Raw genomic sequence first — 14097 nt, forward strand, 5'->3', positions numbered from 1 at the left:
GCAACATTAAATCCCATATTTTTATGAAACTGAAATTAACCGACTTTTTACAATTTTCAGCAAATAAATTATTGTAAAAAATAAAAATCGTCAGATGTCTTCAAATTTCAGTGTCATACATTTTTTTTTTTGAATAAAAAATGATCAAAGACGAAAAATTTTTAAGTGATATAATTAAGAATAAATGTGAGATCAAAGCACGCGTCTCACATTTTCGTGATCAACAGCAGTAATTCGGGAGATCCGAGTGCCTCGTTGTTTCTAGTATCGAATGTAATCCACCACTCGCATTGATGTACATTGTTATCATTGTTAGAGTATCACGGTTGACAGATAGTAGCAGGAGCATTGGAGAACGCGAGCGCGGCAAATTCACACAGAAACACAAACATATTCGCACACGAATGTATTATATATGTATATATGCTTACTAGGGTGATTCAAAAAAAAAGAATATTTTTTTTTCGTTTGGTACTCTGAAAAATAGGTTCCTAGACACCTCTAAGAAAGCCTCTCCAAGCATGAGTTCTTAATTGTAACGGGAAGGTCCTCCTTCTTACAGTTTTCTATTTTTTCTTATTATCAGATAGAAAAATTTATATCTCGCTTCCAACTACTTGAAAAAATATCTTGTTCCTTAGATTTTGTAGGAAATTGAATGCTCTACAAAAAAGGTCTCTTACGATTTTTTCGTAAACCCAACCGTTTAAAAGATATTAACGGTTAAAGTTTGATTATTTTTGGGAAAATTTTTTATTTCTTATGAATTTTATAACTCAATGAAAAAAAATCATTATGAATGATGAAACTCATAGTTTTGTAGAAACTTTACTGCTCTATAAAAATGGTCTCTTATGATTTTTCGATCAAGTTGAGCGTTTACGAGATATTCATCGTCAAACATCAATGCATATCAATTTTTCTAGTTTTTGATCAATAATTCGAAAAATTTCAATTTATTCTGTGAGTTTCAAGGAAATTTAGACAAATTTGAGTTTCTATGAATAGAAATATGTTATGAACTATTTTTTTAATTAGTTTTTTTAGTCTTGGACATGTTTGATTACATTAAAACAAAAAATTAGTGCATTTTTTTAAATATATAATTCAATTTAGTGTGTTTCACATGTGTTTCACTTTTTTATCGAAGAATTTATTTATTTAATTATCAACTGCCATATAATTTTCAATATTTTCAACATAACGGTACACTTTTACTGTAAATAATTTCCTCTATTGCAGTTTGGGTAGTTTTTTCGATGTTCTTTGATAATTTGCAATAAGTATTGGAATTGCTCTTCATTTTTGTCAAGCATTGATTATACTCACTAACTAATGCAACAGCTCGTTCTGCTGAATCATTAACAACTTTCAATTGGTTAAAGTATTCTTTATTTTCAATGTAACTGTCATTAGTAGGCCACGATTCAATATCTTTATCAAGGAAGTCATATGGTAAATCAAAGATTTTAAAGAGATTTAAAGACTTTTTAGAAACAAAGTCACTCAGACTTTTTGCGTTAATGAATTCAAATCGTTTTTATCAATTATAAATTTTTAGCTTTAGAATCTGTACTGTTACGAGTATTAACAGCTCCAACAATATTTTTTTACTTCCAATGAAACGGTATCGTCAAATAATGATAAAATGGCAAGTTCATCACTTAAATACCATAAATGCAAAATCATTTTTCACAAGTTGCTGAAGAAATCAATGAATTGATATTTTTGTACTCGAATAAATTTTTCAAAAACTGCAAGTCATGATTAGCAGCAGTTGTTGCAGAAGTTGATGAAAACCAAGCTTTTAAATACAGTGTAACTATAAATATACAAATTTGCCGAAGACCGTCCAATTCTTTATTAGAAAGTTTAAATTCATTTCTGAATAGAAACATTTTTAAACTGTAAATTGCCTTTGCCATCCACCTAGCATGATGAATTGCACCAGGACGTTTGAAAAAATTTCTTCTTGAGGCATTTCTCCAAGGAAAATCAACGACAATTCCAACAATTCTTTATAGTCATCTCGAGGTTGTAGTAACTATCAAAAACAATTAAAAATTTGTCAGAAACAAGAAAATTTTTTTTCTTAAAATCGCAGTTAAATCATACCTGTAAGGATTGTGCAATTAAACTAGATATTTCATTTTTTTTATCCAAAATGATATCAGCAACAACAGTATCTTCAATTCCAGATTTATAATTAGTTTTATTTATTTCATCCCATGAAAAACTAGAAAAATTGATATGCATTGATGTTTGACGATGAATATCTCGTAAACGCTCAACTTGATCGAAAAATCATAAGAGACCATTTTTATAGAGCAGTAAAGTTTCTACAAAACTATGAGTTTCATCATTCATAATGATTTTTTTTCATTGAGTTATAAAATTCATAAGAAATAAAAAATTTTCCCAAAAATAATCAAACTTTAACCGTTAATATCTTTTAAACGGTTGGGTTTACGAAAAAATCGTAAGAGACCTTTTTTGTAGAGCATTCAATTTCCTACAAAATCTAAGGAACAAGATATTTTTTCAAGTAGTTGGAAGCGAGATATAAATTTTTCTATCTGATAATAAGAAAAAATAGAAAACTGTAAGAAGGAGGACCTTCCCGTTACAATTAAGAACTCATGCTTGGAGAGGCTTTCTTAGAGGTGTCTAGGAACCTATTTTTCAGAGTACCAAACGAAAAAAAAATATTCTTTTTTTTTGAATCACCCTAATGCTTACTTACGTACTCTCGTACATCAGATACTATGCATACGGATAGATAGTAGTCAGATAGATAGATAAATAGACAGATAGGTGGATAGATAGCCAGACATACGTACACACACACAAAATAAGCTTAACATATTGCGCTGTCAGTGCACATCTGTATCTGTATAAGTTAAGTACACGGCCAGCACATGGATACGCTCTCCTAAGACATACAGTCAGATAGACAGATAAGGAGTACAGTATGTTGTAATATAGTAGTAGGAAAATACAGTCTAAAAATACGTGCACGTAAGCTTGTGCTCGAGACGAGTAAAACAGCCGACAGATGCAATTGATCATTTTCTTTTTTTTTTTTTTTTATTTTTTTTAAGCAAAAGTTTAATAATTACGTTCATTATAATTTGCAATTTGCAGCACAATGCGTTTAATCAAAATGACATCTTAGACTCGTCATACGTCCGACTCTTGTGATTATGAATAACTGTCGCAATGAGGCTAAGTGTATGCGCGTGCCGTATTGTCGTTATATTATGTACATACATATATAGAGAGTCAGAGAGCGTATTACACATTTATTATGCGACATGCGAGGTACCACACGCCTCGTGACATCGAGTCGTGCTTGTGGCTATCCGAGTGTATGACGTATATGTATACATCTTATGTTATATGTTATATCTAATCCCAGTATTCCGCCGAAAGGCTCTACTAAATTTAGCAGTGTAGTTACAGGTCGATCCTTTGGGCTCGTGATCTCTCGGCAGTGTGCATCATCGAGGAAGGACTCAGGGTTGCGGTTTCAGGATAATTGTAATGGTAAGATCTATGTGTGTGAATGTCTGCAGGGATATATGCTGTTGATAGCGTTTGTAATGCTGTGAATTTGAATGAACGTTAATGTCGTTATCTATGTATTACAGAGGTGTAGTGTCTGGGTGAATGTGAATTTAGTCCAATGTCTTGGATATTTTATTACACTTTAACAGTTAATCGCGTGTTTTCATATCGTTACTCTCTCTCTATAAGTTTTTGTTTTTAAATATACATTTAGAGTTTTTAAGGTAACAACATAACTACGTAACAGTAACATTGACAGTGATGCGAACTTACAGTAGTCAGACTCAAAGATCATTTTTTTTTTTTTTTCAATTTAAATGAGTAAATTATTTTTAAAAAATTGCACTGAGAATTTTTGAAATTTTTTACGTATTGTTGTTTAAAATTTTGAAAATTTTTTTTTGAAATAATTCAACTGATCTTTGAATTTAAATACTCAACTATAATTATAAGGCATACGTAATAATAAACACATATATTACTTTTGACATAATATGCTGAAAAAATATTGATGACAGAAAAAATAAAATAGTAAATGATATATTTTGTGTAAGTGTCTGTTATGTACAACAACAACAGCAAAAACAATTATAACAAGAGTAACACGATCAAGGTACATTTGCATGTCTTGAGCTAGGCTGTCTGTAGTTTGATCGTGTCGAGAGTTAGGTTGTTACTGGTTGCCAGGAGTATATTTTGTAAATTACGTTGTCTGTATGTGTCTCGTGTGTTATATATGTACTGTAAATGTATATTTCTGTTTTTGGCACGTGTTAGCTAAATGCGTGATGTGAGTATATTGTAGCAAAGTTAATTTGTATGCGTATAAAAGTGTGATACATATACAAATATAAACACCATTATAAATTATATATGTATATATAAATATATACATATATATATATATATATATATATATATATATATATATATATATATATATGTAATTATGTGTGTATATATATTTATATAAGAAAGTCAAAGTCACATGCTTCATTTAAATACTTAATTAATAATAATAAGCCCTTTCTCCTGGCTGTAAAATAAATAAAATACCATAATAATTACAATTAATAAATGCATTAGTAAAAATACTGATTAGAGAAAAGTATAAATTAAAAAATATATCTATTCATAAAATGTAAAATAATAAATATATCACTACTAGAAACAAATAATTGCCGTTTAGATAATACGTAATTAATTAATTAAAAGAGCAAATTCAATACATTAGCGTCAAAATTTTTGTGACAATTGCACAAGTAATAAGCTGGTAAATAGTAGCGTAATAGTAAAATTAGCAACACATTTTAATTTATATAGATATTGTTATTGTTTCTTTTACAGATATATATATATATTATAACATATATATGTATGTAAATAATGAGTAAAACGATGAAAGCTTGATAATATTTCCGCTAGAAAAATAATAAAATATAATTTTAAACGAAATATTATACGTTTGCTGTTGATAAAAGCGTTCACAGTTTTAAAATATATTTAAATATTCAAATGATAATAATAATAATAATTATTATTATTATAAAATATAATCAGTGATACGACAATCCAAATCGAGTATATTGAATTTAAAAATTCAACACTATGTTTTTGACGTTTTTTTTTGATAAAATAATTGTTTCAATATTTCACTCGGTAATAAGTGCTCAGCGTAGTAAGTGTGAAAATATAAAATAATATAAAATAAATAAATAAATAATAATAAAAATAATAACAAAAAATGATCAGTCTACTTAGCATACATTCTACCACCATTCAGGTATGCGCTTATTGCTTCCCTAGTATACAATCCAGGCTGGTTTTGTTTGTTAATTTTTATTAGTTTATTTGATATTAATTTAAATAAATTTATTGAAGCAGTAAATTCATTAATAAAAAGCCAATTATTGTAATTATTATTCTGAAAACCAGTCGGAATTATATGCCACTAAATTTTATTAATAAAAGTATTAAAAATTCAGGCAGCAGGCAATCGTATTGTTTATATTTGTCGATTTTTTTGGTTCGAGCGAGTGTAATTAATATAAAAATCGAATCTAATTCGATTTTAATCAAGAGACAGAAGACGAAGAAGGATAAGTCGAAGGATCACGAGGATTTAATAGTTTATCTTATGTAATGGAGGAGATCGACACTATACAACTTAAACTATACGTGAACGTGGTGGCTCTGTTTGGTTATTTTTAATGTAATAATTACGAGGAGTATCGTTATGATTCATGATTATGTAATTCCAATTAGGGGAACTGTTTACAAATTTGATCAATCGATTGCTATTGTGTAACGCAAGTGCATTAGACATTCGATTTGATAGTATATTATATTACATTACATTATAGAGACAGGTTGTTGAATCGAACAAATATATATCCTCCGAGTTTGAAATGCGCATCACTAATCCGTTATAAATTTAGATTGGGTGAGATAATAAATAAAAATCTACTACTATAATTACTGTTATATTGTAAGCAAACAGAGTCACCATGAAAGCAAGTCAATATACCACCCATCGAACCACAAGTAAAGGATCAATGTTACGGATTGTGCACTTCAGTTCGCGCGTTATTTCCATCCAGTTAATTTTTTAGATTTTTAATAATAATTTTTCATGGTAAACATATAATAAATAAAATAAATTAAAGATAAAAGCCGTGAAAGCAAGTTTTAAATCAACAATTTACGTGAGCAAATTAAATAAAAGAAAATAAAAAAATCTGTAATGGTAATTTAATTTAAGGTAATTAAATTAAATAAAAGAAAAAAGCAACATATCTTGTTTAAAAACATCAAAGTCGCGCAAATTAAAATCTTTTTAATAAAAGTAATATTTGTTAAAAGAAAAAAAAATATTAAAAAAAAAAATTGAGTAATTGTAAATGAAATAAATTACGTGAAATACAATAAACAGTCTGAGCAAATAATTTAGTTTGAATTACATTTGTTTTTATTTGAATTCCATCATCAAAAGATTTCGCGTGACCCGGACTTAATGCAAGTCATCGCAGTACATCATCACAAGTAGGTATTATTTTATTATGATTATTGTTATTTTTAAAATCATCAATCAATTATTTATTGTTATTTATTTTACTCAATAAGTTATAATTATTAATTAATATCGTTAATCAATTATTGTGATTAGTCAAACAGTCGTTCGTTCAATTACTTATTCGCTTATTTATTAACTTATCATTCATTGTTTTTTTTTTTATTTTATTTTACTTCAATAAACTGCAATAATGTGGGTAGTATCATCCAATTAACAATATCACATCGTGTATACTTTTTATTAAACTTCGTTATTAATATTTTTTGTTCATTCATTTCATTGTATTTTTATTATTTTTTTGTTCTGTTCATCATTATTTTTGGTTTCATTTCAAACTCTTATTGTGTATGACACTATGGCCCGTAGTTTTTTGTTTGTTATTAATTAATTAATTAATCAATTATTATTATTAATTATTATAATAGTAAATGTAGTATGGACCACTTTCATACTCATACCGGATATGAACCGGGTGTCCGAGGAACGGAGGGAATTGATAAATAATTTTTTAAAAATAGAAAAAAGATCAAGTGCTGATATATACATATAAATATTAATCTTTATATATTATATATATACATGAATATGTATATATATATTTATATAATAGATAATAGATAATAGGAATGTTATAGATTATATATCACGGGAATAATAGACACTTACATAGCGCAACGCTCGGAAGCAAATTTCGAAAATTCGCTTCAACCAACAACGTTTTTATTTTTATTTTTATTTTTAATATTAATCATCATAATATAATTATAATAAAGCGTATAATTTTCTCAATAGCTTAAATAATTTAGAGTAAATTAATATTAGCCAATATTAATACTGCATAAAAACGAAAGGCGCAATAAACGATATCGTAAAAATTTTTTATTTAACTAACAATAATTTAATTTAATTTAATAAATATTTTTAATTTAATTAATAAAAAAACGTTTATGGCTAAAATTTAATATTCGATTTTTGCTACCGGTTATTAAATGATACAAAATATAATTGATTAATTTGTTAACCTACCTACTATATACATATGGAATATGTTTTGTATGTGCGTATGCATCTACATTTTATTTTAATTATTTTTAATCGTCAATTATAAGTTCGGCGTTATTTAAATTTGACAATTTAATTTTCATTTTAAATATTATTAATATATATCTTGTACATATTAACTCTAGTGTAAATTTGCATACGTACATATATATACACACATATATATGTATATTTTGTTTAAAACGTTTATTAATTCTGTATTATCAAACGTGCATCCGTATAATAGAGAATTATTTTTATTTTTGATAATAATCAATATAATTGTTTAAATAATAATAATTATAAAAATAACAATAATAATAATAAAATATATCAGACAATAAGATTTTTAGAACAATTGAATTAAAAAATCAATACAACAAATAACAATTCACCTCTCCGTGTACTTCGGACTATACAACATCATTCCAGATTCTTCTAATCGTTCGTTCATATATATATATATATATATATATATATATATATATATATATATATATATATATATATATATTTATATTATTAATTACCATTTAAATGAAAATAAACAAAACTGCGCATAATCACGTTATAAAAATTTTTCCAAATTGTTGTTTAATTTTTTCATTTAGTCGTATTTGTCGTCAGTAATTATTTTCATTTTAAAAATGTTAATTATACTGTTCGGCGCTGTCGGGACCAAGGTAAGGGATATATGTATCTAATCTATATAATATTCACTCACAAATTAGGGTAATAAAAAAAGTAAATCCCGAAAGATAAAGAGATAAAGAGGGGAAGGGAGTTAAGGAGTTAAAGAGGGAAAGTAAATGGAGGACGTAAAGGGATTGACTGAGAATGAGTAAAAACAGGTAGGTAATAAAGAGAAGGTGGAATGGAAAGGGGGTGGTAATTTCGTTGATCTTATAAAAAGTCATATCTCCCTTTTCTGATCGCCGGCAAATTAACTGCCGGATTTCTAAAACTATTTAATAAGATTTACCTACGAAAAGGTACGTAAGACGTCGTTGATACTTTTATTTATTTTTATTCCTTAAACTTGTCGTTACATTTTATTTTTTATTATTTATTATTTTTATTTTAATATATTAGTACACGTATATCAGTACTAAATCTTACAGTGTCTTACAGCGAGTCCATTTAAATAATTATTTTCCTACGCTTTAACAGCGTTCTTTATCCTCAAATCTTAATATTGCAGTGCCAGACCCGTTTATTACACTTTACTTATTAAATCTTCGCGTTTTATCAAAATTTCTTGTGTAATATTATTATTACACAGTATTATTCTTATTAATATTTACGTGACTATCCAACCATTTCCGTATTATAGTTGTAAAAAAAAGATAAAATATTCAATCACCACTATACATTCATTTTTATTTTTCATCCCGTTTATTTTTATTGAATAATTTTTTTTTTTTTTTTTTTTTTTTAATACTCAAGCAACACATGCAAGGTATATATTACACCTCGGTACATGAGTATGCATGATAAATAAAATAATTAGTTCCCGAAATTAGGCTCAATTATTGTTACATTTATAACCCTCACTCACCGCGATATTTAACCACTCGCGAAATTTCAGATTACACACTATCGAACTATTAAATACTCCTATTTATATTTTTATTAAACCTTACTCTTATAATTATGAATTATCACTAATTATCAATCCTATTAATAAGTTATTCATATCTAAATATAGGAATTTAATTTTATTTGTTATTGTTAATATTAATTAATATCAATATTATTAATTTAGTTGCACGTTAATTGCTTGGGTTCGCCGATAGACCGAGTCAACGTAAATTGCGGCAGATAGTTTTGTCACGAATAAAATAGAACGGAAAGACGTTCATACAATTATCGGGAAGCTTCTTATTATCTTTTCGTTACTGCGAGAAACATTTTCGAGTAAGGCACGCGCGTGTCCGCTTGCCCGTGTTAAATATTTGCTGTTAATAATTAATTAATTAATTATTTATTTTTATGATCTCAGTTTAAATTATTTTCTGCCTTATTCTGTCTTTACTTTGCATAACAACACGGGGTCCGCGTGCACACGTTTCAGGAGACAAGTAAATGGCCGGGGCGTGCGCGCGACCGATTGTAAAACACGCAATGTCTTTGCTGAAGAGGAATGAAGACAAGAAAAAAAAACAAAGAAGAATATATACGATAATATATGTAATGTGTTGTATTGAGGAAGAATAGAATAATAATGATAATAATAAAAGATGTCTCACGTTCGATATCGTGCCTTGCGCGCACGTTACCAACTAGATCGCGAGATTTTACATTTTATATATTTTTTTAAACTTTATACTTTGTTTGATTTACATTTTTTATCTTTATTTTAGTTTTCGTTTGTTTACTTTATCATTTTAGCTTCGTAAAAAAATACAATACACTTGATTGTCTCCGTGACGAATTGGAGACGGGTTGTGCGAGGTTCGACAAGTATTTTTATCTTGTCACATTATTATTTTTATTTATTATATTTTGTCTACTTGTATCGTGTCAATTTTATCCCTGGCACGCGATTCAATTTGCACGACCCGTGAATTATTATTTTTTTCGTTGTCGACTCGAACCCGCGAACCCTCGCTGTTTCGACTCTGCGGCTCAATAGTATCCGGCGTTCATCGATACTCATCCTTCAAAATTTTATTTTATAAATCATTTATTTATTTATTATATTTTTGACTTTTTTTTTTGCTTTTATTATTTTTTACTTTATCTTTTTTTTCATTTTAGTATTTTGTAATCATTCACATGCTGACCCGACAATAATTATCATTATCAGTGGTCCAAAGTAATTTACAAACGTTTTATCAGTACCCTATTTTATCAAATTCACTCTCACGCCTTAAGAATGAATCGTTGTTCAGTAAAACTTTTTTTTTTTAATTTTTTTTTCTATAGTAATATTAATATAAAAAAAAATAAATTAACAACTAAAAATTTATTTTGTTTTATTTTATAAAACGTTTTATACTCGCATGAACACTAAAAAATATTATTTTTACGAATATTAATCTCTTATCATATTATTATATATTTATTCATTTCATTAATAATAATTATTAATTTTATTATTATTCATTATTTTGTTGCTTAATTCTCATTTAATTCACTCACGTCATATCCTCTACTAATTATTTTTATTCAAAAGTCTATAAGAAAAAATCCTAGTTTCTCTATGGTCGTTTACGAACACGCCGAGTGCAATTCTCAATAATATATTATGATTCCACATAAACATAGTCAAAATTTAAAACCACTCAAAAAATAACTAAATACTAAAATCGTTATCCACTATTATATAATATAATTTACTTTTTATTTATTTAATAATTAATAATTATTTTTACTTCTATTTCAATTTACCATTTCTTTAATTTATTTTTCCTTATCTTGATCCAGCACTCGACGTGTCAAATGTCTCGATGTACACGCCAGGGGAACGAAATAAAACGTCAGACCGCCTTTTTCTTCCTCTTAATGCTTAACTTTTATTTTTATCTTTTAGATTTAGTTATATTAATTTAACTTCTGTCGGCATGGAAAGCAAAACGTTTCTTGATATTTAATGACACTGAACCAGATCAAAATTATTAATCTCTTTTCTCTGACTAAAGATATCGCGATTTATTAATTTTTTGTCAATAATATTGTTTGATCCCCTGGCTTATTCACCACAACGGTCACCTCACGTTACAAAACTAACGTCAATACGATGCTTCATAAATATATTTACTATTTATCTTATTTTTTTTTTTTTTTATATATATATATATATATATATATATATATATATATATATATATATATATATATATATATATATATATATATATATTCATTTATATATAATAATAATAATATTAATAATAAAAATAATAATAATAAATTAAAATAATCAGTAAATGACGACGCATTTAGATCTAGTGTCGCCTATCAAATATTTTCATTATTATTTATTTATTTATTTTTTAAATAATTTCACTTTGTTTTTGTTCATTTTAATAAAATAAATTCACACGAGTGTATTGCGAACCGTCTCGGAGATGGGATTTCGTACTGACCGATATCCGATCGCCGAGCGGTCAGTAATAATAATAATTAAATTAAATTAAATTAATTGCAATAATAATAATAATAATAATAATAATAATAATAATAATGAGTAATTAAAAAAAATTAATAATAATAATAATATGGATAATAGTATTAATAGTCATTAATACTATTATCTTAAATACTATTATCTAATTAATCTTAATATTTAAAAATTGAATTAATAATTATAATGTTGTTGTAAATAAATATGACGGTATTTATTTTTAAATTTTTAGATTTTAAAATCTTTAAATTTATATTAATTTTATAGTTCTTAAAAACTGTATAGTAGTAATTAATTAATTAATTAAAAATTTTAAATATTTTTAGTAGTACGCGTGGACGTAAACGAGATTGTGGATGGGATGATGATGGGGATGGGGGTTATGTAAGGGTGTGCATACGGAACTGGTAATAGTAGGCGATGGGGATTGATTAACCGATTGCATCGTGGAGACAGGCGACACCTGATTAGGAGGACCTGCTGGGACCTGGTAAACGGCGTTAGGCCCTGTCATCGGGCACTGGGCTGCACCGGCGCCGTGTTGGCCGCCGTGCTGAATGTAGTTTGGTGGTAGACATACCTCGAGACGATCGGTACGTGGCATCTTCTGCGGCATCGCCACCGTCTGCTGCACCACTCCCAATGGGCTACCAACCCCCGTAGGGTCGGCTGGTCCCATTATCGCTGGCATTATCGGGCTTGGCGTGAAGTATGGCGTGTATGTGTTATTCACCTGCGGCATTCCAGTCAGGTACGGATTGGTGGCCTACAGAAATAAGAGAACGCCCCGGAAAACATCCAGGAGAGCGGCTGTTAGTTTTATCTTTTAATTAAACACTATCAAGGTTATTCACCGTAATTTTAAGCACTGATCAACAAATTCTTTCAAAGTCACTTTTAACTATCAATTTACAGAAAATTTTTCGTTTCATTCTATTATAATAATATGTACAATTTTGATTTTTCAATCTCCCAATTACCTTTCGCGTTTGATTTTAATTTTTTATTTCATAATTATACATCAGGGTGGTACAAAAAATTAGCAAACTTTTTTATTTTTAATTATAATTCCGTAAATTAATTTTATTTAAGATAAAAATTCCAAAATTTTATTATTTTTACAAAGAATTTTTACATGAAAAATTATGTAAATTCTACCTATTTTGTCTGATAGTAGACTATTAACCAGAAAAATACTTCAAAGGTAGCTATACAAGCATAGAATTATAACATTCGATGCTTGTTAAGATCGACCATCTTCCCCCGCCGTCCATCTTACGACTTAAAATAAATTGTTTTAACAGAATTTTATTGTCTTGAATCAAGTTTAAGAAATTTCACTTAAAAATCTAATTCTACAAAACGATTTTTTTTTTGTTCAATATTCTTTCTTTTGAATTAAATTATTATTTTGATCAGTGTATGATAAATTAACACCTCAAAAAAATGTTAAAATTTTGGAACTTCAAATATTTTCAATAAAAAAAAAAAATTGTCACAATCTTTAAATGAGATTACATAAAACTATAAATTTAATTTTGTAAAAATTAATTTCTTAGATAACAATAAATTTTTTGAACCACCCTAATCTCTTATACAAATATATAACACGCAATAATTCTTTGCAAAAGCAACTTGGCAACATCAAAGCACCATTGAAGAGCTAAGACGAACGCCAAGGATTCTTTTGTCCGTATATAACTCGAATATTATATTATTAATGCCTTCTCGTGCTCTTAAAGAGCAAGAAGATTGTTATTATTTGTGTTATTTTGTTAAGAATGATACAAACGGATCTACTTTAAGTTGCGTTGCTTACTCTCCAAATGCGCACTGTGACCAGTTATTATATTTATATAAAAATATATAAATACATATCTGTACATAGAAAAAATTATAACAATAAATGTAGACGAAGACAAAGACAAAGACAAAAATAAAAATACAGATAGGTATTTAAAATGTTTATAAAAACATCTAAAGCATGCGCAAAAAAACATGAAACTGTATCAACTATAATATGTAATAAGGTTTTAATTATTGTATGTGTTTTCTTACTTTTACCTATATACTTGTACTTTCATAAACATTATATATATATTATATATATTAAAAAAAAAAACTACAAGCGTTCTCTAACTACTACACAGTAGCAATAAGTAAATAGTAAACTTTTAAACAGCCCGACGACGAGATAAAATAAATCCGTAATATTATCTGTGTAAGTGTAGATTGGAATTTCAATTATCTGGATTCTAGTGCGTAAATTAAATTTAAAGTAAACTTT

The 14097-nt window shown here is 27.3% G+C and overlaps 1 protein-coding gene across 3 annotated transcripts in view; it reads right to left on the minus strand.

The window, feature by feature from the left end:
- LOC141531336 (uncharacterized) overlaps positions 1–14097 on the minus strand; it is a 314633-nt gene that overhangs the window by 13376 nt on the left and 287160 nt on the right. For all 3 annotated transcript variants that reach the window (XM_074249085.1, XM_074249083.1, XM_074249084.1), the window contains exon 6: positions 12391–12576. In XM_074249085.1, coding sequence (XP_074105186.1) covers positions 12391–12576 — 186 coding nt within the window. The remainder of the gene's footprint in view (positions 1–12390; positions 12577–14097) is intronic.

The sequence above is a fragment of the Cotesia typhae genome, unplaced genomic scaffold, assembly GCF_013202065.1.
Source record: "Cotesia typhae breed Kobodo isofemale line unplaced genomic scaffold, CoteBio_Ctyphae contig_5, whole genome shotgun sequence".
Taxonomy (NCBI): Eukaryota; Metazoa; Arthropoda; class Insecta; order Hymenoptera; family Braconidae; genus Cotesia; species Cotesia typhae.